At 46.4% G+C, this 23283-nt stretch overlaps 1 protein-coding gene across 1 annotated transcript in view; it reads right to left on the bottom strand.

The window, feature by feature from the left end:
• Positions 1 to 2235: 2235 nt before the first annotated feature.
• Positions 2236 to 23283, bottom strand: part of LOC121450791 (protein FAM169B-like) — a 77901-nt gene continuing 56853 nt past the window's right edge. The window contains exons 6-9 of the mRNA XM_041656088.1: positions 14928 to 15110; positions 13447 to 13578; positions 7052 to 7155; positions 2236 to 3241 (exon numbers count right to left, since the gene is read on the bottom strand). Coding sequence (XP_041512022.1) covers positions 2999 to 3241; positions 7052 to 7155; positions 13447 to 13578; positions 14928 to 15110 — 662 coding nt within the window. The 3' untranslated portion in view covers positions 2236 to 2998. The remainder of the gene's footprint in view (positions 3242 to 7051; positions 7156 to 13446; positions 13579 to 14927; positions 15111 to 23283) is intronic.

A 23283-nucleotide genomic window follows, 5' to 3' on the forward strand; every position in this document is an offset into this window, starting at 1 on the left:
GAGAACTAGTAGTTACTCAGTCCCTGAGGCTGGTGTCTCAGCAGTAGGAGTCCCACAATTGCTGTCTCTCATTAAAGGGGGACTGGTAGTTTCTCAGTCCACAAGGCTGGGTACCTCAGCAGTCCCAATGCCCAATCTGGTGTTTGAGATCTAGAAGATTCCTGGGGAAACATTGGTCCTTAGTCCACAACGAAAGCCTGGAAACACTGGAAACAATGGGCAAAGCCACTCAGCCACAGGAGGGAGGCCAAGTGAGCAGATGGCAAATGATCTTTCTACCACACCCCTTTTACCTCTGCACTGCTACCTGAAGGTGCCACCCACAATCAGGGTAGGTCTTGTCACATCAATCAGGCCAGGCACTTCTTAGGTGAGGTTCCCTTTGATTCTAATTTATGGCAAGTTGGCATTAAAATTGAACAAGTTACAGAGGAGTCGTCTATATGATATAAAAAACTGTAAAAATTAAACACTAATAAAAAGCCACTAGATAAACTGGCCAATGAACTAAACAAATACTTCTCAAAAGAAGAAACACAAATAACCAATAAATACTCTAAAAAGTTCCCAGTTTCCTTGGCAGTCAGGGAACTGCAAATTAGAAGCGATAACCTTAATAGTATTGTTCTAGCCAAAGCTAGAACTCAATCCCAAAGCCCATCAGACAGTAGGTGAATGAATAGATGCAACACCACTTATCCATGTGGTGGAATATTATTTAGTCATGAAAAATAAAGGAGTGCTGATACACGCTACAACGTAGACAGATCTCTGAATATTGTCATGCTAGGAGAATAAACTCAATTGCCAAAGGTCACTAAGATATGACATGCTCAGAGCAGGGAAGTCTGTAACCAGAGAATGCGGATGATGGTGATACCTAAGGATACCTAGGGATGGTGGCACAGAGCAAAGGGAAAGGATGTCAATGGACACCAGGCTTCTCTGGGAAACTGATGGGGCAGAGGTTGCAGAATCCTGAATAGCACTTCCACGGTCTCTAAATTATATTAGCAACAGCTGTTTGAAAGCAATAAGAATGCCCCTCAGGGCATTGTCATTCCAGCACTATAGAGGCCAAGACATAAAGGTGGCGAGTTTGTGTAGCCTGAGTTACAAAGAATTGATATCTTCCATAAACCAGCTCATCATATACTGACGCAAGCAAGAGCTCCTTACTAACCCTGCACAGAAGGCACCCTGCACCAACCCCAGTGCTGGCAACCACTGTGCCCATCATGGTGGGTGCTGCTCTGGGCCAGAGAACCTCTTCTAACACTTGGTCACCTCGAAAGTCATAAAATGAAGCTATTAGTACACAGATGGTTTTATTGAATGTTAACTTTATTAAATTTCAGAGATACTTATAAGTTAACTTTCATATAAACAGGAAACACAAAATCTTCACAGTACATGGACCATGTGTTAAAGGAGGTGTGGGGTCTCACACCAAGCACCTCTCAGATGCACAGTCTGCTTCTGAGGTCTGGGTCTCCTTCGCAGATCCCACATGCAAACAGGGGCATCACAGTATTCCTGAAGGGAGCTTTCCTTACAGTAGGCTCCTCCCTCTTTGCTGTGAGTATGAGAGGGATGAACACTACAATGGACACTCAAGATCAGCCCTCCAGACAAAGAAGCTCCCTGGAGCTAAAATCAGGCCTCGGTTAAATCTCCCAAGCATAGCACAGGACTTGCTCAAAACAGAAAAGACACTGGGTGCATGGGTGGAAGAATGGATGGATGGATGGATGGATGGATGGATGGATGGATGGATGGATGGATGGGCAAATGGATGGATGGGTGGGTGGGTGGGTGGGTGGGTAGATGGGTGGGTGGATAGATGGATGGAAAGTTGGATGGAAGTAAGGGAAGACAGACTGATAGAGGATACAGAAGTGACTCAGGGACTATAGGGAGATATATATTAGATAGATAGATAGATAGATAGATAGATAGATAGATAGATATAAAAAGATAAATGGATAAATGAAGGGGAAGAGATGAAGAGAAGAGGTGAAGGAAGAAGAAGAGAGAGGAAAGGAGAGTTGTATGTATGTATGTATTCATGTATGTAGAGATGAGCAGAGAGCCAGGCTATTGTAGGGACTGCTTCTTTGCTCCCGGCTGCTCAGCCCCGAAATAATCACACAAAAGCTGTATTAATTAAATCATTGCTTGGCCAATCACTTAAGTGTATTGCTAGCTAGCTCTTACATCTAGAATTAACCCATTTCCATTATTTTATATTTTACTATGAGGCTTGTAGCCTACCGGCAAGGTTCCAACTGGCAGCTCATATGTTTCCCCTCTGGTGGCTCCATGGTGTCTCCCTGACTCCGTCTACTCTCTCTATATAGAGCTCTTCCAGCCTGTCTATATTCTATTAAGCCACTGGCCAAAAGCAGCTTCTTTATTCATTCACCAATAAAAGCAACACATGTACAGAAGGACCTCCCACATCACTGGGTGCTTTGATGAATAAAATACATAAGTAACTGAGGTTCCACGGCATGAGTCTTTTGACCATTCAGGAAACATAAAGTACCAGACCAGCCTTCTCTACGAGGAACCCTACCCCATGTCCAGACAGTGGAACGCAATAGGCTGAACCCACTGGGCCCACAGTGGGCACCACCTGACCCTGGCATAGTGGACACCCCTGGTGTTTGCCCTCAAGGAGCTCTGAAGTGACTGGCAAGTCCCCAGAGAAGGAACTCGTCTGCCTGAAAACCTCTGGAGCTGCATTCTGAGGTCCCAACAGGGCTGAAGGCTTATCATGGGTCGAGACCATGGCCCGTCTCTGAGTTCATTTCCACTAAGAGATCCCTTTACACGGCCCCATGCATACCATATTCCTAGGGAATGGAAGCCATTTTACTTTACAGAGCATATTCGGCCTACCCCAGCACTGCTCCAGACTCCCTCAGCCCAGAGCCTAAAAGGTGAGCAGAGATAGGCAGGACCCATAGACACTGTCTCCAGCACCAGAGACTATTCAGGGCCACTTCAAACCCTCAGGCTCAGATCCTGATGAAGCCAGATGAGCCTCTGAGGAGTTAGGAGCTTGCCGCGCACGCTTCTGCCACAGATCACCAGCCAGCCCAGCGACTGCAACTGTCCTCTTGGCTCCCTTGCCCTCCGTCTCATCCCAGGAGGGTCTCAGGGGCATCTCAGCTTCCTCCTCTCTTTTGACACATTCTTGGTCACTCTGTGTCTCCCGTTCTTCAGCGATCCACGCCTGAAATCAGACAGTAAGCCAAAGGCGTTCACCTCAAACATTCTGATGAGGTCATCCTGGACAATACTAGACAAGAAGGGTCTAGGCTGACCTGACTGGGTTGGTCCCTATACTTCCTGCTGAGATTAAAGGCGATAAGCCGTGTTCGAACATACCAGCTAGCCACAGGGAAATGACATTTTGTCATGGGTGCACATATTAACTGGATAAAGCCAAAGGACATCCCAGCCAAGACTCGAGTAGGTCAGAGCAGAGCAAGGAAGCCGTGCAGTCGGCCCCAGCATTTGAGGGATGAACGGATTCAATTAAACACAAGTCAGACTACTCCAAAGCAGCTCAGGCCACACTGGGCATGCCCAACTTCTCACATCATTACCCTCCACAGTACTGAACATCGATTTATGTGATATTTATACTGCACTGGGTGCCCAGGTCATTGAGAGCTGATGCCACGTGCATGGGAGGATGAGTCAAACAAGGACACCATTTTACAGGGGGGACTTGAGCATCCAACTTAGGGCATCCAAGGAGGGTCTTGAAACCGGCTTCCACATGGGATAAAACCGGACTCACTGAACATAGTGGACAATGAGGACTGCTGAGAAGTCAAGAACAATGGCACTGGGTTTTGATCCTACTGCATGTACTAGCTGTGTGGGAGCCTAGGCTGTTTGGATGCTCACCTTACTAGACCTGGATGGAGGTGGGTGGTCCTTGGACTTCCCACAGGGCAGGGAACCCTGACTGCTCTTCCGGCTGATGAGAGAGGGGGAGTTGGTTGGGGGAGGGGGAGGGAAATGGGAGGCGGTGACGGGGAGGAGACAGAAATCTTTAATAAATAAGTAAATAAATAATAATAACAAAAAAATAAAATAAAGAAAAGCAAACGAACAAAAAGAAAGAAAGAAAGAAAGAAAGAAAGAAAGAAAGAAACCGGCTTCCATAGACACCATGACACAACTCTACAATGAAAGGGGGCCGGGAGTGTCTGTGCTGTTTGTTTGCTCGTTTGCTTGCTTGCTTGGGATGGAGTCTCAGTGTCCAGGCTGTCCTTGAACTCTCCATGAAGCTAAGAATGACTGATCTTCCTGTCTCTACTTCCTTAGGGTTGGACTTCCAGGTGTGAACAACCATACCCAGTTTCTACAGAGCTTCAAAAATGCTAGGCACACCTCCCAGGCCTTGCTTAACCGGGGTTATTCCGTGTGAATGAAGCAGTTTGCACAGATTATTAAATGGAAATCCTGGTGCTAGCGATAGGCTGCTCCGTATGGGATACTCTGTATGAGTTACAGGACAGGGAGGACCCAGAGGTTCCAGAACAGAGTTATAGGACAGGAAGAAAGCAGGGGTTCCAGAACAATATAGGCTACTGTACCATGACTACATCAGAACTACAGGACAAGATCTACTGCTGAAAATACCATGTGTTCTGGCCAAAGGATAACAGGATATCAAGCTGGAACTAGAAGCCTGCTCCCTGCTGGGCAGCCCAGATGATGTCAAGAGGTGTGACCAGGATGCTGTGGAGAGCTGTCCTCAGCGGTCATTCTCAGCTGGGGACTCAGCGTGCTACACCGCTGATGGACCAGGCCGGATGGGTCCACTGATAAAATAGTGTAATGGCATTTCGTTTGTATTTTTAATAAATAAAGCTTGCCTGGGGATCAGAAAAGCAAAACAGCCACACGGGCCAACCTTACAGACCAGGCAGCAATGACACACACCTTTAATCCCAGTAGCCACACTAGCTTGCCACAGAAACCAAGTGCTAGTGGTGCACACCCTTAATTCCAGAACTAGAGAGGAATATAAGATGGGGGGAGACATCTCTCAGTCTCATTCTGAGATTCCTGGAGGCAGGATTGCCATTTTCAGACTGAGGTGGGGGTAAGAGCCAGTGGTTGGCTGTTTTGCTTTTCTGACCTTCAGGTTGAACTCCAATTTCTGTCTCTGAGTTTTTATGAAACATGCTAAATAACAATGCCAAGTCTGCTATGGCCAGTTGCTTTGGGACTGGATGTGAGGCCTGACCTACAGGAGCAAATTCACATCTTGCTCTGTAAAAAGGGGAAGCCACTGAGGCTGCTTTACTGAATGGGCATGATTGCCTGTTACAATAACCATGGGGTGCTGTTGCTGTTAGTCTTGGTCAAAAAAATCTTCACCTTGAAAGTGGCCGGTGCTGACTATGGAGACACACAAATAGTCAATGTCAATGTACTGAGAGTGAGTGACAGACATGTGCTCCACCTCCAATGTGACATCCTACCACCCCTCCAAGGCTCAGGAACATCGCGGGAAAGAGGGCAGAAAGAAGGCACCAGCCGGTGGGAGGAGAGATAGATTGCAGTGGGATGATGTCTTCCAGGCAAGGCATGGCCACTGCACTCTTGAATTCAGCAGCTCTGAGCACCTGCCCAGAGCCTATGGAAGACCAGGCCTCGCAGCATCCCATGATAGCAGCAAAATAAGCTTGTGAGGCCCGGTCCCTCCCTGAGGTTCTATAGGCAGCTACTGGTTGAAGGAAGTGGTGTAGCCGATAGGTAAAAGTAGGACCAGTCAGGGAAAGGAAGAGGGCCAGTGGGAGGGGAGAGGGAAGACAATGGCTATTATCAAAATATATATTGGGAGATATTATATAAAACTCTTTGAGTATAATTCATATATACCAATGTAATTTTTTCTCTTTCTTTCTTTCTTTCTTTCTTTCTGTCTCTCTCTTTCTTTCTTTTTTATGTTTTCCAGACAAGGTTTCTCTGTGTATCCCTGGCTGTCCTGGAACTCAGAGACCCACCTACATCTGCCTCCTGAGTACTGGATTAAAGGCATGTGTCAACATCACCCAGGGCCAGTATATTTTTTAAGTTGGCATTCTGCCTTTGAGTGTGCAGGCATTCCCAGACATACATGCATACATTCAAATGCTCCAGAACTCCTGCTGGTTCTTTTAAAAAGAAGTTTTAAAACTCAGTGACCAGAAGAAGCCAACTACTATATTCTCTTCTTGGAGCCCTGGCAGAGCCCTAGGTTAGCCCAGCAACTGCCAGCAGCTGAAGGAAACAAGAGCCCCTTTCTGCCGGGCAACAAGCACCAATGCTTGCCCATGTACAGCTTTCAAGGATGATTCAAGATTTATCGGAACATCTTATGCCTCTGCAGAATCTTCTATTGCCAAATAATCGGCATAACAAAATGAGCATCGTGGCGTCTCATATACAAGAGTTAGGTTTGAGAGCAGACTCTTAAGGATTTAATAGCATGATCTGGTGCACAGAGGGGCTGGCTTCAGGGCAATCTCCAATTTTTATCAAATATGGGACACCAAGATACTAAGAAGAACTCTGTAACCTTCCTTCCCCCAAGACTGGAGGATGCAAAGACCTAACACCATCTTCCTCTTTCTAGCAGCCACACTGGGGAGGCAGGAGGGATAAGCAAGGTAGATTCGCCTTGCTTTTATTCTGGTGTGTAGCCAAATTCCAGATTCAGTTTTGTTTTGTTTTTTTTTTTCACTAATTCTCTAACGATATTGGGGGTCAGGTTCCTAGTTTTCGTCTGACTTCATTCATGTTTGTCTAGCTGAGAGCCTGGATCACAAAGAGTCTAACTATAAAGACTTCTTACCCCATTCCCTTTATCCCAAGACAGGGAAATTTCTGGCATTTAGTCAGCATCAGCATGGCCCACTGCCAAAGAGGAGCACATAGCCCAGGTGTCCAAGGAGCTGCCCGGCAGTCACTACAAAGACCAAGGTGGTCGCTGGGAAGACAGACAGGCTGTGGAATGACGCATTGATACTGTCTGTACCTTATGGCTTTCTCCGTGATCAAATTGTGTGCATCCATCACTCTGAGAAGTCTGCCTCGGGCTGTTTGTGTCCTCTTCAGAGCATTTAGGATGCACTGTGGTCCCTAAACAAGAGAAGAGGATACGCATCGGGGCTAGCGCCAACGCTCGGGACCCCTCCTAATACACTGCTCCCCACTCCATCTTCCTGATCCCCACTTTGACTTCAGCACTCCCCTGTGGACAGCTGCAAAGTGTCAAGGGCTACAAAGTGTCAGATGGCTCGGGGCTGGGAATGGAACTCCGCCTAGGACAGTGCTCAGCATGCCCAATGCTCTCTGGCTTCAACCCCTAGCATCATATAAACCATGTGTGGTGGTACACCCCTGGAATCCCAGTATTCAAGAGGAGGAGGCAGAAGGACCAGAAGTTCCAGGTCCTCGCCAGCAGCATAGCAAGTTTGAGACCAACCTGAGCTACATGAGTCTGTCTCAAAAAAAGAATCAAAATGGTGGATCTACTCAAGCGCTTTCCAGTGCAAGAGGGAGAGAATATCTGCTGTTCCGAGCATTTTCCAAGGTCCTCACTGCTCACGGCTGTCTTTACTCACAGTTAACTAAATGCTCCGCCCTCACTCGCTGCTAAGTCAGAACTACTTTGGAAAGGGTGACCTCCCTGTCCCATACACAGACCCACACCCTGAAATCAGTGTGGGTCTTGGGAGTCCTCTGTGGGGGAAAATAAATGCAGTTCTTATATTTGAGCTGAAGGTACGCGTGTGTTGCCTTTTGACTACACAATAAACAGGTCACGCGGTCGTTACCTATGTAAGTATATTTGTAAATGCTTAGATAACTGCAGAAATTAGCAAAATTTGGTTTGGCGACAATTTAACTCTAAGCATCTGAAGACCCTTCAGTACACTTCATCTTTCTCTAGTCTAGCTTCTGTGCTATACAGGAGTAACTGCCCATGGGACTTCATAGTTTATAAGTGAGGGCAGAACCTTCATCAGCCTTGTCCGCTGACTCTCTAGTGCCTGAGAAAGTGCCTGCCTGGACCGTGAACTGTTGTCAAATGAAAGAAGCACAAAACAATGGCTGGGTGGATGGAGCAGATGAACACATCCTCAGACTTCCATCATTCCTGATATTCTTTTTTTTAATTTATTTATTATGTATACAATATTCTTTCTGCATGTATGCCTGCAGGCCAGAAGGGGGCACCGGACCTCATTACAGATGGTTGTGAGCCACCATGTGGTTGCCGGGAATTGAACTCAGGACCTTTGGAAGAGCAGGCAATGCTCTTAACCACTGAGCCATCTCTCCAGCCCCCTTCCTGATATTCTTACGTGCTATGAGATAACTCATGCTAGCGAGATCAAATGCTTACTCGTATCTTATTCCTAACCAATGAATGTCCCATAGGTTTTTAGTTTTCATTTTTACATCCCAGCCACAGTTTCCCCTCCCTCCTCTCCTCCCAGTCCCCTCTTTGTACCCTGCCCCCTTCACTCCTTTTCCTGTTTCTCTTCAGAAAAGGGCAGACCTCCTATAGATATTGGCCAGCCGTGGTATGTCCAGTTGCAGTGAGACCAGGCACCACTTCTCCTATTAAGCCTGGATGAGGCAACCAGGTAAGAGAAAAGGGTCCCAAAAGCAGGTAACAGAGTCAAAGACTGCCCCTACTCTCACTATTAGGAGTCCCACAAGAAAGACAAGCTACACATCTGTAACATATATGCAGAGTGTTTAGATCAGTCTCATGCAGGCTGCCTGGTGTTTGGTTCAGTTTCAGTGAGCCCCTATGAGTCCGGGTTAGTTGATTCTGTGGGTTTTCTTGTGGTGTCCCTGATACCACTGGGTACCCTCCCACCCCTGCTTCCACAGAATTTCCCCAAGCTCTGTCTAATATTTGTCTATGCGTCTCTGCATCTGTTTCTATCAGTTGCTGGCTAAAGCCTCTCCGATGATAGTTGGGCTAGCACTACTCTATGAGTGTAGCAGATTTTTTTTTTCCAGTCCTGTTATTTGGTTCTATCCTAGGTCTCTGAGTTATCCCGCCTCTGGGTCCTGGCCCTCCAAACCGTGTCAGGGATAAGCTCTCTTTCATGATATGGGTCTCAAGCATAGTTTTCTTTTAACACACTAGTTGGAAAGGTACGAATCTGGGGAGCCAGACGTTCAGGTACATCCATGATGAGCGCCTGCAGCAGTTCAGGCCTGCAATGTGGAACAACGGCCACTAGAGGGAGCCATAAAACCTGCCACAGAGCAAGGTTCAAGAAAAACTGTCTCTGCAGGTTGACTCTCCACACTCCCGGGCACGCTGATCACCAGAAAATTGTTGTTGCTACTGCATAGTGTGCTGTGTAGCTAATGAGAACAAGCTGAAACAAGCCTAGGGCTCCAGTTTGCTGGCCCTCGCTCTTAGAAAACAAACCTACTTTCCCTCTCAAACAATTCACAGCTCTCTATATAACATATCTAGGGTTTTGTTTTAGGTAAGCGTAAGTGAAAGAAAATCATATTTCCTGTGGATGACAAGGGAATCCATGATAAATTAATCTGGGAAAAGAAAATTGTGAACTTTTAGAAAGAAAAATAATTTTTGGAGCCATATGCAATATTTCCCACCTCCGGTAACTTCTTTTTTTTTTTCCAAAAGAGCATTTCCTTGTTGACATATTCAGTTTCATCCCCTGCAGTAAAGAGACTCCAGGCATGTGCAGACTGACTGGGAGATCACATCAGAAGGAATTATGATCCTATCGGTCAAGTTTCAAAGGTTTCCCATGTAACTGAGAACAGGGAAAAACTGCATTTCCCACAAACTTCTTCTCTCAAAGGGTCTGGGAAAAAAAAATCTAAAAATTCCCAGGGTCATTACAAGTCACAGATGTTATCAACAGCCAGGGTCGTGCAAAATTTAAAAAGACCCACAAATGAAGGTGCTTCACACACAGATCCGCCAGCATTTGCATGGGATCCAATGACTCTCCCTTTGCAAGGTGCCTGTTCAGAACTTCTCCAAAGTCAGAAGCCACCGAATCCTGGGGACGTCTGCTCGCAGGCCCATTCCCACCATGTGCAAAAAGGCAGGGGCCCTTTAAATCTGTGGTTCTCAACCTGCGGTCAAGACCCCTTTGGGCCGGGCGGTGGTGGCGCACGCCTGTAATCCCTGTAATCCCAGCACTCGGGAGGCAGAGGCAGGCGGATCTCTGTGAGTTCGAGACCAGCCTGGTCTACAGAGCTAGTTCCAGGGCAGGCTCCAAAACCACAGAGAAACCTTGTCTCGAAAAAAAAAAAAAAAAAAGACCCCTTTGGGGTCACATAGCAGATATCCTGAATATCAGATATTTACATTACAATTCATAACAGTGGAAGAATTGCAGCCATGCGGTAGCAATGATCTAATTTTATGGCTGGGGGTCGCCACAACATGAGGAACTGGATTAAGGGGTCATAGTGTTAGAACGGTTGAAAGCCACTGGTCAAAAATAACAGCCTGGGAACCCAGAGGAGGACACTGAAAACAAATCAGGGTTTAAAGAATGAAAAGACCCTTAATTTTTTTTCCTCAGAAAAAAAAAAATACAGAATTTGAGTAACCTAATTATAGCCTAATTATAACAACAAGTCTTGTTGCTGCAAAGGACTTCTGGAACATTCTCTGTGAAGGTCCTCTCATTGGCTGTTTGTTAAGTGGGACCTGGTGACTCTCAGAGTGGATTAAAGTGACAGGTTTGGCATCTGATTTCCAGACCAGCTTCCTCCGACCAGACCACACAGACTCCTTCCTCACTCTTGAAATAAATCCCCAGTGGAATTCTTCATCAGGAAGCCATCTCCCCAACTAAGCCAAAGCTTCCTCCTCCTCGCCCAGCCCCTCTGGCCACATTCCGATGCGCATCTGCGGTTTCCACTCTCAGCCAAGGAACAGCAGCGAAACTGGACCCTCATTTGTGAAGCTAAAAACCCTGTGCGGGAGGGATGGCCAGCCCCATGCCCAGAGGCGCAGGCTGGCTTCCCTTCCCTCCCAACACAATGCCACAGGGCAAGTCGCTTAACTGGCTCATTAGGGTCACAGTCACAGGCCTGCCAGCCTCCTTCCCTGGCACTCCTTCACCTCATTAATATCTGTAAGGACCCATTAAGCCTTGCAGCTGAGGGGAGCCATTAAGACAAGACCTATCACTATTCCCATCAATAAGGTCCCAGGCTCTCGCCTGTCAGCAGCTGAGTTGAGGCAGTCGCCCAGGTAGAAAGGCAGCCTACACCTCCGGCCTGTCGGCCCCTAATGAGATACCCGCTTCTGCAGAAACATCCCCATGAATGTGACGGGTGCCCACGTCACAGAAAGGGGGAAAGGCACTGCTTTAACTTAGAGCGGTGCATTTAAACTGCTGGAAGCATATCTCCCAGGTACAAGCAGCACCTGTGGCTGGAATGTCCCAGCACCTAAGCCCCCCACCCTGACCCTTCCATGGATCCTGTAATATGAAATCTTCCCTTCCCTGTGGAAGTCAGAAAGCCACCTGTAAATCCTGGGGCAAGCATGTTCACATGCTGCTCTGGCCATCTGAGTGTCCTGCCTCCCTTGGGGAAGCTGCCATCAATCCCCTACCTTGCTCCCCAGAAGATTCCTCTATCTGAACCTCACTGACAAGCAAGGGCACTGTCTGGAACCCACGGGAACTTAGGACAGCGGGGTCAACAGGAGATAAACAGTAAGTCCGTAGGGCATCATAGCAAGCTGCCTTTAAAAAGGATAAAGATGCCTTACAAACTCACAGCAACTGAACTGTACCAGATCAAGGTAGCCAAAACCAGCACAGATGAAGGAGGAGCTGACCAGGCCCCAGCTGTAGCCGAGAAGCCGCTGGAGGTTAGTTGGCTGGGGAAGGACAGCTATCTTTGTGGCCACTTGTAGATACCCATGCCCTAGCGGTCCACCCCACACCCAATGACATACAGGAAGCACTGACTGGATGCAGTGAAATATAAAAATTTTTAAATGATTTTAAAAAGAGAATGTGAAGTTAGGAAGGATGGATTTCATCATAAGGCATTGTGTACGTGGATGAAATCCACACAAAAAAGTAAATAATAATAATAATAATGAGCTGATATGGGACTAACATGAGATGGCTCAGTCAGCAAAGTGTGCGCTGTGTAGGCATGGGGATCTGAGTTCGAATCCTCAGCACCCATGTAAAAGTCAGGCATGACTTACTCTGTAAGTCCAGCACAAGGACAGGACGGGGAGAATGTCCCTGCAGCTCACTGGCCAGTCGGTCTAGCTGCGAGTACCAGGCTCACCGAGAGACCTTGTCTCAAACTTTAAAATGGATGATGACAGAGGAAGGCACCCCAATATTAACCCCTGGCCTCCGTGTGTATATGCACACACCTTACAAACATGTACCACACATGCATGTGCACAGAGTGATTTACACAGCACTAGGCAGCACCACGGACACGGCCTGCACACAGGGATGGATCAGGCTATCACATCAAACCCTCGTCATCGTTGGAATTCTCAGCCCTGTGCACGTTACTCCCTCAAAATAACACAGAGGAACAGAAGACAATCTCTGTAGATGTTCATGGTCTAGCGGTTTTCATGGTGATTTTCCTAACAGTTGATCCATGCAGTGGTCTATCTGTTTAGATGGAAGCCTTTCTGGCATCCATATATACCCAAAAAGAATGTTTGGGATCTCTAGTTTGGGGCCCCATTCCACACTCAGGTCTCACTCCTCCCATTCCAAACCCCACCCTCAGTGTACCAAGAGGGGGCCCCTCCCCAAGAGCTGCTCTCTTCAAACTCCGCCCCTGAGAAAGTCTGCCAAAACTCAACTCCTCCTTGGAGCTGCTCAAGACCACACCTATAGGCTACTTAAGACTTGGTAGCCATCTTTGCCACGTGATTCCTCTTCTGCCCTCCTGAGGGTCACCCAGAGTTGCTTTGTTCTGTTCATTAAACCTGGATTTAATAATTTCGTTTGATTAGCTTAATACATCAGTGGCAGCAGATTTCCATTAACGGGGATTCAAAACCTTATCACTACCTAGTAGTTGGTTTTTGTAGATGCTTATCTAGTAGCGGTCTTCGTAGTGGTCTATCTAGTAGTTGGTCTTTGTAGGGGTCTATCTAGTCTAATTGGAAAAGTAGGGGCCATGAAAGAGCTTCCAGTTCCAGAGCTGAGGAAGATCTTTTGGAGTCGTGCAGATGAGAAGGTCATGGGTGAGAAACACAGAACAGATGCCCAGCTGGGTCTCCATCCCTCCTTTGTTCGGCTACATACTCAAGACAGCAACATCTGCATGAATCAGACTCAGTCCGTGGAAGAGAAGCTGTCCCCATGTGCGGCAGCTACGGGTGCTAAAGCAGATGTCCATCCCACTCACCATCTTGAGGTCGCGGCTCCCGAAGACAAACCTTGAGCCAGGCGTTGGTGCGCTGGCCCCAGGCCCCTGGGGGCTCCACCTCCCACAAGCGCCCTCTCTCGCCTGGATGGATCGACAGGAACCGCCTGAGGACTGGGAGGAAGAGAGGCAAGGCGTGAGCCTGACTGTGGCCCACCCTGCTTCAGCCAATCAGCTCTCTCTGGACCCTCGCATCCAGCCCTTCCAGCCCTTCGGCAGCTACCCTACACCTCACTGTCCTGACCCTGCTGCACCTAAACCCTTCCACCAACTTTCCATGGGTACAGAATCATCCTGTTCATCTCCCACCCCCACTTGCAAACATCATGCACTGCGCTCCAGGGTGGCAACTATGAAATAGCCATCCCTGGGTATCCTCTGAAGGCACCAAATCCAAGGATGCTGTATTTACATAAACCGTCAGGTGTGGTGCTTGCATGGGCAATAACACATCTTCCGTGCACGCTTCATCATCAGGATGTCTTTTGGTAGCTGATGCTGTGGAGACGCCACATCGAGAGCCACCAGACTGTGGTGCTTAGGGGATGAGGTCAATGGGCAGATCCGTGCTTGTCCAGTACAAACGCCACTTTTTAATGCTTTCAAGCCATAGTCGGTTTCAATTCTGGAATCAGACCCCTCAGATATGATGGGCTGCCAGTACCATGGCAACACAAGCTGATTTCTCAAGGCTCTGGAGGCAGGGTACCTGGGGTTGGGTTGTTCCGAGCCCTCTCCCCGACCTTCCTGTGTGTCTTCTCAGTGTCCTCACATGGTCATGTCTGTGTATATCCCTAGGGCCTCCTTCTTATACCGGTGCCTGAGATGCCTATGCTTGGCTATCAACTGACTACATCTGGAATTAACTAAAATGCAAATGGGTGGACACACCTGTGAGGGATTTTTTTTCCTAATTAAATCATTTGAAACGGGAAAACCCCCTTCTAATCCAGATCTCTGTGGTGAGACAATAGACCCACCTTGACTCTGGGCCAGGCCTTCTGCTGGCAGCCTATATAACGGACATGGAAGAAGGAAGCTTGCCCTCTCGACCTGCCTGCTCTCACTGGCAAGATCACTCCTCCATCAGCATTACAGCATACTTCTTCAGGATTCCAGCACATACGGAAAACCAGCCGAGACAGCTGAGCCTCATGTGTTGTGGGATTTCTACTGAGTGTGTATTGCATTCACACTCATATAAAATGAAAAAAATCCTAAGCAGCACCATGGTGAGTCAGGGACCAACAGCATTTTCAAATGTAATCGCTTCTCAAGCTCAGAGAAGTCCCCTTTGCAATCCAACAGGGACCCTGGTTCTGCTGAAGCTGAAAGAGCAGTCAGTAGTCACAGCGCATCTCCCCAGAAGCTCCTAGACTCCTCCCCTTCCGTCACCACAGGGCGCGTGTGTTAGCTGTTAGCTGGCACCCAAAGGCTCACCCAGGACCCGGGGTGGGGCTTACCTTTGTACATTGCAGGAGAAATTGGGCAACTGATACCCAGGGCTTCATCTTCTCGAAAGGTGTCACAGAAGTCCCTCAGCATGGCTGTCCCCAGGCCTTGGCTGCGGTTCTTCCTCCGCACAAACACGGTGTCAAGGACAGGCAGCAGGTAGCATGCACTGGTGCCGTCACCACAGAGGCTGCCTGCAGGAAAGCAAGAGATATGTGCTGTGCATCCCCCCCCCCCCGGTTGCATGCTGACTCCGCTATATCTCAGGGGTCCAGCCAGGGACACTGGTACTACCTAGGAGCAGAATTAACTTCACAAACAATAATAAGAAACCAGGTCACTCCAGAACACCAGTTCTCTGATGGACCCATGTGTTTTCCTCAAAGGCCCACCTAATTATTTGCAAGCACAGAAAAGAAAATAGAGCCTGGGAGACCAAGCATCGCCAAAGCCTTGTAGACCCCACCAGACCGCTCCCCTCACCGAGGCCCTTGGAACCAAGACAGTTTACTGAAGCAACATCCAAGTTCTCCCCTCATGGTGAGGCCAGTCCACAGTGCAGGCAGAAGCCAACTGGATCCGTCACTAAGTAAGGGCTTGTGTCAGTGACTTCAATAAAGGGTTATGGTGACCAGCTCTGGTGAAATGCATGCCCTCCAAACACATAAGCCCCACGCATGAACCGCTGCCGCTGCTGCTGGAGAGGCCAGATGTTGTGCCCTCTCCATTTCCACCTTGAACATCTGTCCTGTAACCAACGTCAACATTCACATGGCTGTCATCCCCGATCCTATTGAGAGAGGTGAACCCTGTTCCTGTCAAGATTCAGAAAACGAATCCTGAAAAGGGAAGATTCAAATTTAATTAGATGGACTAAATTACAAGATATGCAATACAGTGAAAAATTGTGTGTGTGATAGCAGGTGAGCAGAGGTCAAAGGACAATTTGCAGAAGTCCATTTTTTGCCTTCTACCATGTGAGTTATGGAGCTAGAACTCGGGTTGCCAGGCTTGGCAGGCAGCAAGCGCTTTCACCCCATGAGCCATCTTACCAGGCCCAGAAATCAATGCTTCTATGTTAATCAACACAGCGCTAAGACAATTCTTTGGGGGAGGGAATACTTTTGGCCTCACATAGCACTGGAATGATTTGACGCACGAGGTGTGCTACGAGCAAGCAGCACATTATTAGCGGAAGAAGATGCTCCCATGAACAGGTCAACTCTGATTACAGGTCCCTGGCATGCTGAAAAAGCCGATCTGCAGAGGTGATGGAAAGATGCTGGCTGCTGGATGGAGGTAGATGAGCTGATGGAGCATGGGAGACTCAGGACAGACCGCCCTATATAACACAGAGCATCAGATGCTGGTCTAGATACACAGAGCATCAACACTAAGGATGAAGCCCACAGGTACACCAAGGCCATTGACTAACAATAATGTCATCTCCAGGCTGACCTCTGTCTCCCTAGCATTCACGTGCTTAAGTCCAAACCCTTCAGAACATGTCTGTATTTAGATAGGATGCTATCAAAACATAGAATGGGATTAATCTGAGGCTATTAGGCTTCACCTTCATCCAATATGGTTGCTGTCCATATAAGAAGAAATATGGACCAAGAGAAATACAGCAGAGATACACAGTGAGGAGGAGGCTACATGCTAACCAAGGAGAGGCCTCCAGAGAGAACAGGCCTGCTCACACCTAGACCAGGACGTTGCACCTCCAGAACTAGATGAAAACAAATTCCTGTTGCTTGTATCTGAGGGTTGTGTCCTTTGCGATGGCCCACACAAACTAAGGAATGCATCTGTGTTGATTCATGGACCACATAGATGCAATGTACTAATCATACCATGCTGGTTCCCTTCTGTCAACTTGACACAAACTAGAGTCAGCTGGGAAGAGGATCTCTCGGTTGAGGAACTGCCTGAATTAGGCTGACCTGTGAGCATGTCCACTGGGACATTTTTGTGTTAATGATTGCTGTGGGAGGACCTAGCCCGCTATGGGTGGTGCTCCACCTATGGAGGAGATCTGAGTACCATAAGAGAGCAGGCTGAGCAGGCCATGGGAGGCAAGCCAGTAAGCAGCACCCCGCCATGGCTTTGCCCCAGTTCCTGCCTTGAGTTCCCTAATTTACCTGGAAGTATAACAGGAAATAAACCCTTTCTTCCCTAAGTCACTCTTGATCATGGGATTTACCACAGAGAGGGAAGAAAGACTAGAACACAGAGGAAATGGGAAAATTACGCCAGGAAAACTGCACCTTTGCCTCAATATTTTTCTGTAAATCTAAACCTGCTCTAAAATATAGCTTCTCTCTTTTAAGGTACTAGAGGCTGAAGACAATCAGTGTGCTAAGCCCTGTGTTGAGTCCTCCGAAAAGGAGGGTTACTTTTAAAGTATGTTAGCTGTTTTTTTCTGTTTGTTTTTAATTCGAGTTAGACTCTTTTGTTGTGGAATATTAGTTCAAGATGTGTTACATTCGTTTATGCTGTGGAATATCTACTAATGCAAAGATGTGTAGCATTCTTTTCTGTTGCATTTGTGTAACTCTGTGATGCTGCCTTACTTTGCCTGCCTAAAACACCTGATTGGTCTAACAAAGAGCTGAATGGTCAATAGCTAGGCAGGAGGAAGAAGAGCCGGGGCTGGCAGGCAGAGAGAATAAATAGGAGGAGAAATCTGGGCTAGAGAGGGAGCAGAACAGAAAGAACTAGAAGCAAGAAAAGGAGAACGTGAGGAAGATGCCAGGGGCCAGCCACCCAGCTATATAACCAGCAATGGAATAAGAAGGGAAGAAAGACATAGAATAAAAAAAAAAAAAAGGTTAAAAAAAAAGCTCAAAGTCAAAACATAGTTAAAGAGAAACAGGATAATTTAAGTTTTAAAAAAAAGCTGGCTAAAAACAAGCCAAGCTGAGGCTGGGCATGCATAAGTAAGAATAAATCTCCATGTATTTGTTTGGGAGCTGCGTGGCTGGGCCCCCCAAAGAGTTAAAAAAAAAAACTACACTCTTGTTTCATATCATTTAGAAAAACAAACTAAAAAAAAATAACAGATAAAAGGATAAGAGATAAGCTAATAAAGCTCTTAGCACAGAAAATAGAAAAATGTCTTAACAACTTTGAGTTAATGAGGAGCTCGTAGATTCAGCAACAAAGGCAAAGCTGGCTGGCAACTTGGACTTCATCAGAATTTTTAGACTTTTTTCTTCAAAAGACTTTATTAAGGAAAACCAAAGGCCAAGCCATCGACTGTCAACAGAAATGTTTACAAATCACACTTCCCATAAGAAGGCTTACTGAGAACCAGAATAAAGAGCTCTCACAATCCAATAAAAATGAATCAAATATCCTCATTAAAATTGTGCAGAGGGCTTGAACAAACCTTTCTTTAAAGAAGACATTCACATGACTACTGATGAAAACCAGCTAACACAATTAGGGAAATGGAAGTTAAAAACCACAGCAAAAGGCCACTCTGGGCTATAACCAAAAGATCAAGGGAGAGTCAGTGACGACAGGGACATGCAGAAATTGGAGCCCTCACATGTGGTCAATGGAAGTGTGTGCACAATGGTGCAGCCAGGCTGCGCAGCCACTTGGCAGTTCCTTTAAAAGACAGACATGATCTTGCCAAATGACCCAGCAATTGTACTCCTAGGAGCCGACCCAAAAGGAAGGAAAACACTCTCGTGCAAACAAGTAAAAGAATGTTTATAGCTGCCCTATTCATAGTAGTAAGACCTGGAAACAATCCATCAACTGGTAGGTTCACAAGTGAAGTACAGCCTATTCACAAGGCAGAGTCACGTGACGGGAAAGAGAAACAGAGAGCATGCGCAAGCCATGATCTGTAGTAGCTCCAAGACTCTTCCCTAAGTGAAAGCTGACTGCTACAACACCTGGTCCATGCTAATTGGCAGAGGAGGAGGCAACTCAGCTATTGCCTAGGGCTAGGATGGAGACAAATGGCAACAGACACCGTCCACTGTGGTGACCGGAATGTCCCAACACGGGGTTTTGGTCATCATTACCATTAAAGCCCCTACAGTCCCTGAATTCTACACTTTTGGTAGGCAATCTCTGAATCCCTGAAGTTTACCCTTATTGTCAGCCAATTTTAAAGGCTATATACTGCAGTAAAGTGTATCTTATAAGACACAGTGCAAGCATGTGCAACAAGGCAACTCAGTTTACAGCTATCTACGATATATTCTGTAAGAGAAGCTTGATGGCTCCCAACACAGAGTGGCAGATTAACCCAGACTGGATCATAATGCATGCATACACTTCTCAAATCATCATACTGCACCTCCTAAATATGTAAAATTACATGTCAGTGTAAAAAGGTACAATGAACTAATAGGGGCAGACATCTAAACCCCCACTGTGGCACACGATCAAGTACATCCCTCCAGCCCTTGCCCATGTATGCACACATAGACAAATTCGTCAAACATCTTTAAGAATAAAATATCAGGAGGTGGGATTTGAATGGAGTAAGGAGGTCATGGAACAGGTCCTCTGGAAGGCTCTATCTTGTCTCTGGGGTCTTCCTATCGCTCTCGTTCTGCTTTCAGGCTGTCACGCTCATCAGCACACGATGCTACACTCTGGTCACTATCCCTTCTTCACCCTCACAGTTGCCTTCATGGCTGGCTAAAGCGGTAGAGCCAGATGATCTTGAATGGGTGAGCCAAAATAACCCACGCCTTAACTCAGGAAGGGAACAATATTATCATCAATCCAAACACAGAGCGGTTTTATCACCAATCCTGGTGTTGACATCATACACCATAGGCTCCAACACATGACAATAGGCTGCTCCACCTCCCCCAAACCATAACCATATATTAGGATAGAAAGACCAATGGAGGAAGCCAACCATAATCTTGCCCAGTCTATCTATGTTACATTATGGTAAGTGACAGGATCAGAAATCATTGATTAATGTTCCACAGAGCAATAGCCATCCACAGCCTAATTCCTTCCATGGCTTAAAAATCCTCCCACACCTAACACACCAGGCTCAGGTGATTTTAGCAATACATTCTACCAAACTTGCAAACCTCCCTGCAAGAAAAGGAAAGAGCATTCCCCAAAATTATGTGCAGTGTAACATTCCAGGAATTAAAAAGAAGAAGACAGCCAAGAACAGGGGGGAAATCTGGGTAAACTATTTGAATATCAAAAAAAATTGTAGTGACATTTCACTTGTGTTTTAATAAATAAAACTTCCCTAAGAATCAGAAAAATAAAACAGCCACACTTGCCAGCCTTACAGACCAGGCAGCAATGCACACACCTTCAATCCCAGCCGTCACGGTAGCTTGCCATGGAAACCAGGTAATAGTGATTGCACACCTTTAATCCCAGAACTAGAAAGAATTATAAGAGGGGAGGAGACAGCTCTCAGGCACAGTCTCATTCAGAGGTTTCCTGGAAGCAGGATCACCATTTCGGACTGAGTTTTATCAATTATGCTTCAAAATATACAATGAATGTTAACACATCAACAGGATAGACAAAGTTAGCTTAGGTTACCAAAGATGGCTGGATCATACAGGCACCAACTTCCTGTGTACCACATGATCAGTTGGGTACCTGTGGTGCAATGACATAGACACGGTACAGCAATGCATAGAAACAGAGCTCTTCCCTTCCAAGAGCATGGGCAGCCCTGAGACCAAAGAGGACCCAACATGGAGCCAACAGGCTGACTGCAGCAATAACATCCAAATGCCACGGACCCAACATGGAGCCTACAGACTGACTGCAACAATAATGTCCAATGGCAACCATGAGAAATGGGCTCACTTAAAGAAAGATGTGTGACTTCTTGGAATGCCTGAACCAGAATTCACAGGTAAGGCAGCAGGAAAGGACAGGAGCCAGCACCCAGAAAGGAACAGAAAACACTGCATCTACTTTAGACAAGAGGCTTGGCTCCAAGGAAGATTAAAAAGGTAAGTAGAGAGACAAAGGCCATGCCCACTCTGCCCAGCTGTTCCTGAGAATCAAGATGGGACAGAGAGAGTTCTGGTGTGGACTGACAGACAGAGAGTAGCCAAATGTAGAGTTGATGGCTCTAAAAATCCACAAAATCTTGTCCTGAAAACCCAGGGAGGAAATACACTGAGGATAGCTACTGCTCTGTGGAACATGAGGAGGGATGGCTGGGAAAACCCAAATTTAGATCACGTGGGCACAATTGCCAATCAAAGAGCCTGCAAGTGAGCAGGTGATGAAGACACTGGGGATCCAATGACTAAACCATTGATCTAGATTGATTGAGCCAGAGATCCAATGGCTAAGCAGGCTGGCTTTTTACTAAGTGCAGTACAATCTTTGAGTTATAATCATGCTATTGGGTCTGTCCTAGGGACACTCTACAAGATTAAGACAGAAGCCTTGGAGCCCAGGGCAGTTAAACAACTATTAAGCGGGAGGCAGAGGGAGGTGGATCTCTGTGAGTTCAAGGCCAGCCTGGTCTACAAAAGCTAGTTCCAGGACAGGAACCAAAAGCTACAGAGAAACCCTGTCTCAAAAATAAAAAAAAAATTAAAAAAAAGAAACAACTATTAAGACAGCAGCCAACCCTCTAAATGCTCCTGAATTCCACGAAGACAATTTTAACTAAATTGTATTGTTTTCATAGAAAATGTTTATCATGTAATCTCTAGAACAGAGGTCAATGAAATGTTTTGTAAGAATGACATAGAAAATACTTTAGCCTTTGGGAAATCAGGTTACCATTGTAACTCCTGGACTCTGCAGTTACAGTGCAAAGAAATCACCAGAGTATGGCTGTGTACCAATAAAACTTTATTCAAAAAAAAAAAAACAAGTGATGGCCCCAGAAGTCCAGAAGATGGCACAAGGTACTGTTGCTTCACAGGGCAACAGTGCAGGAGGTGACTGTGATCCTGAATATGTAGGAGACCTCAGGCACAAACAGGGCTACGGCAAGGCCAATTTCATGGCTATCACAGGTCACATGCTTGTCCAAGTTCCTAATCACCGCATTTAATATTTGTAGTTGCCACTCTTGTTTCATGGTTTTCATTGTTGCTGGGATTTTAGAAATCTGGAATGCAAGTTTACTCTTTATAGATTTTTATGCATGTGTATAATACAAGCTCTGTCTTAAATCTATGCTCTGCTCCCCGGTGTGGTGTTCTCCTCACTTGAATGCTAACAGTCTTATGGACTGGTGATTTGAAACTAAATGTTAAAGTAGACCCACTAATTTTTATTATTCAGGGGAAGCTCCAGCATGAAGTACTGAAATGACCAGTGTCACTGTTTTGTAAGAAAACCAATTATAGAACCATCAAACCAACTGAGAGATGCAAACCAGCCTATCGGCGAACCACTGCCTGTGAGAAGTCCACCTGAAGATGTCCAATCCGCTCTACACAAAGGCACTCGCTTGTCCGAAAACTGAATATGCTCCTTAGCAATAGAGATGCAGTCTATGAAACACAAGTCCCAAAAGAGCGATGCTCAACGGCATGAAGCTGAATGGAAGAACTCGGTCTCCAAATGCTAAAAGATGCTCAGTTCCACGGCCACGGTCTTCTTAGAAAGACAAGACTCAAAAACTACCATGGTGCGAAAATGACCAGAGTTTGCCAGGACATGAGTGACAGGGATGGAGTTGGAGTTAACTCTAGAAGAGCAATGCAGAGTGGGGGCAGGTGAGGTCAATTGGGAATTACGCCTTAGTTCATTTTTTTTAATATATATATTTTAATATTTATTTATTTATTATGTATACAATATTCTGTCTGTGTGTATGTCTGCAGGCCAGAAGAGGGCACCAGACCCCATTACAGATGGTTGTGAGCCACTATGTGGTTGCTGGGAATTGAACTCAGGACCTTTGGAAGAACAGACAATGCTCTTAACCTCTGAGCCATCTCTCCAGTTCATTTTGACTGTAAGCTACACAAGGGTTAAAATGGGCAGTTCTATAAAGCCCAGAATTTTTTCTGTTCATATTTTAAATTATATTTTAAAAAGTATGTGTGTGTGTGTGTGTAAGAGAGAGAGAGAACTGAAGAGATATTCAATGCACCTAACCTACTAAACAGCACAATAACTCGGCAGAGAGTAGCTGCATGGTGCCCTCAAGGCAGACAGGCCCCATTGGTACTACAGCTTGTTGTTTCTGACCAACATGGTGGAAGAGTAATGTGATGAGCCATACATCACTTCATCGAGAAGAAGGTTCAGAGTATAGTTTCCAATGATCATTACATGCCATTGTCACATCTTCCTAAACTCAAAGCTAAATCACCTTCATGCAGGGGCCATCTGCACAGTCTTCAGCTGCGAGAACCCGGCCCCAGGTCC

This window comes from Microtus oregoni, unplaced genomic scaffold (genome assembly GCF_018167655.1).
Source record: "Microtus oregoni isolate MIOR12 unplaced genomic scaffold, Mior012 000000F_ref0000247, whole genome shotgun sequence".
Classification (NCBI taxonomy): Eukaryota; Metazoa; Chordata; class Mammalia; order Rodentia; family Cricetidae; genus Microtus; species Microtus oregoni.